The 2,682-nt window shown below is 50.0% G+C and overlaps 1 protein-coding gene across 2 annotated transcripts in view; it reads left to right on the top strand.

Annotated features, from left to right (window-relative positions):
• Nucleotides 1-1,337, top strand: part of Nfil3 (nuclear factor, interleukin 3 regulated) — a 16,137-nt gene extending 14,800 nt beyond the window's left edge. For both annotated transcript variants that reach the window (XM_027409893.2, XM_027409892.2), the window contains exon 2: nt 1-1,337. This exon is cut by the window's left edge and continues 488 nt beyond it. In XM_027409893.2, the coding sequence (XP_027265694.1) occupies nt 1-1,072 (1,072 nt within the window). In that variant the 3' untranslated portion in view covers nt 1,073-1,337.
• The last annotated feature ends 1,345 nt before the right edge of the window (nt 1,338-2,682 follow it).

Here is a 2,682-nt window from a genome sequence, read left to right as displayed (position 1 = left end):
AGCGCTGGGAGAGGAAAACGCCACTTTAAAAGCCGAGCTGCTCTCTCTCAAGTTAAAGTTTGGTTTAATTAGCTCCACGGCATATGCCCAGGAAATCCAGAAACTCAGTAATTCCACAGCTGTGTACTTTCAGGACTACCAGACATCCAAGGCTACTGTGAGCTCGTTTGTGGATGAGCATGAACCCACGATGGTAGCTGGGAGCTGCATCTCGGTCATCAAACACTCTCCACAGAGCTCTCTGTCCGATGTGTCCGAGGTGTCCTCTGTGGAGCACACACAGGAAAGCCCTGCTCAGGGAGGCTGCCGGAGCCCTGAGAACAAGTTCCCTGTGATCAAGCAGGAGCCGGTGGAGTTGGAGAGCTTTGCCAGGGAGTCCAGGGAGGAACGGGGTGCCTATGCCACCTCCATCTACCAGAGCTACATGGGCAGTTCCTTCCCCACCTACTCCCACTCCCCACCCCTCCTGCAGGTCCATGGCTCCACCAGCAACTCCCCGAGAACCTCAGAGGCCGATGAGGGTGTCGTGGGCAAGTCCTCTGACGGAGAAGATGAACAGCAGGTGCCCAAGGGCCCCATCCATTCCCCAGTGGAACTGCAGCGGGTGCACGCCACAGTGGTGAAGGTTCCAGAAGTGCACCCTTCCGCCTTGCCACACAAGCTCCGAATCAAGGCCAAGGCCATGCAGATCAAAGTGGAGGCTTTGGACAGCGAGTTTGAAGGCATGCAGAAACTCTCCTCACCTGCAGATGTGATAGCCAAAAGACACTTTGACCTGGAGAAGCACAGCACCCCAGGTATGGTTCATTCCTCCCTCACTCCTTTCTCAGTGCAGGTGACGAACATTCAAGATTGGTCCCTCAAACCAGAGCACTGGCACCACAAAGAACTGAACGGCAAAACTCAGAGTAGCTTCAAAACAGGAGTGCTGGAAGTCAAAGACAGTGGCTATAAGATTTCCGAGGCTGAGAGTTTGTATTTGAAGCAGGGGATGGCAAACTTGTCTGCAGAGGTGGTCTCGCTCAAGAGATTCATAGCCACACAACCCATCTCAGCCTCAGACTCCAGGTAAATGCCTGCCGACTGAGCTGTGCGTGGAGGAGGGTGCTGTGGGTACCATGCCGAATCTCCACTGGACCTCTGATGTCATTTCACTGTAGTGTGCACACGGTGTCTGTCTGGTGTCCTTGTGTGCACACGCTGAAGACTTGATGCCCTCACTCTGCCTGGTGTATAGTCAGACAGCCCCCTCAGGGGCTGTACATATGAACGTTATTTTTGCTCTATGATAAAGTGTGTATGTTGCCAGTTTCAATAAAGGATTGGTGACAAACACAGTGCGGGCTCCATTCCACTTGATCTGATGGAAAAAGAAAAGGCTGCTGAAGTTTCTTAAGGTAGGGACTGGGGAGCTGGATGTCTCCATGGGGGAAGGTGCTGCCCATACAACCCAGAGGGCCTGGCTTCTGTCCCTAGTGTGCATTTGAAAGGTGCAGCAGCACACATACCTGTAACTCCAGAGAAGCAGGGACAGTTGGGGACACAACACACAGGGGAATCCCTAGGACTCACTTGCCAGAGAGCCTCGCCTGATCAGCAAGCTCCAGGCTCAGTGAGAGGCCTTGGATCAAAGACTAAGGTGGAGAGTGATGGAGGAAGACTCCCGACATCGGTCTGTGACCCTTGACCTGACACACACTCACTACACAAAAATTGCCAAGGTACAAACAGGTATTTACCTCTACCTTTCATTTAATGTGGAGTGGTAGCTTCCCCAGAATGGGAGAAAAATGTAAATATGAATTTTTTGGTTTTCCAAGCAATGGTGTGTTTAGAAACCTTCTAACAAAAGGGATAGCAAGGGCCTGGGAATAGAGTGGGGCTGTGCAGCTCCGGGAAGAGGGAAGAGGGTAGAGACGGTCAGTGTTCCCTTACTGGGCACTGAGTTACCGAATTATTCCCCACTAGGTAGGTTTCTTTAGGACTTTTCTCTAACTTTCTTAAGTGGAAGAGGTCAAGCAGTTTGGTGTCTGCCTCTCCTTAGTCACCTCCCTTTTCAGTGTGGCACATGGTGCCGTGGCTGAGTCACTGACCCACTTTTCTGGCTGGAAGACGATTTTTAAAGGCAGATAAAGACAGGATGAAGGGGGTGGTTTTTGTTATTCGTTTTTTTGTTTTGTTTTGTTTTTAGCGTTACCCTAAAGCTTAGCAGTTCTAGAGTGTGGCCATTGGGGGGAAAATGCTAAATACCATTTAGATGTCATTAAAGGAATTTCTGAGACCCCCATCCATTACCACACAGCGACATTTATATAATTCAGGGATATTTAATGACTAAGGGATATTTATTTGCTAAGAGCCTCAGTTATGGGCTGGAGATAGAGTTCAGTGATAGAACACTTGCATAGCACACGCCAGGCTCTAGGCTCTATTCCCATCACCTCAGGTCACCTGGATATGTTAATGAGAAATATTAATAAAGCCTCTCAATCTGCAGACATTAGAAATCATAACACGTGGGTCTAGAAAGCATGAACCCAAAAAATTGGAGAAAAGACCAGGCCTGGTTATTCGCCCGGAATTCTCCACTGTGCAAGAAGCAAGTGTCACGAGACACAAGCCCCATGTGCTCCTGCCATGTAGTGGTTGGTGTCCTGTGTCTCTCAGGTGGAATGGGTGGGT

The sequence above is a fragment of the Cricetulus griseus genome, chromosome 3, assembly GCF_003668045.3.
Source record: "Cricetulus griseus strain 17A/GY chromosome 3, alternate assembly CriGri-PICRH-1.0, whole genome shotgun sequence".
In the NCBI taxonomy this organism is placed as follows: Eukaryota; Metazoa; Chordata; class Mammalia; order Rodentia; family Cricetidae; genus Cricetulus; species Cricetulus griseus.
The sequence above is the reverse complement of the archived record's forward strand: the minus strand, read 5'-3'. Positions and strand labels throughout refer to the sequence as shown.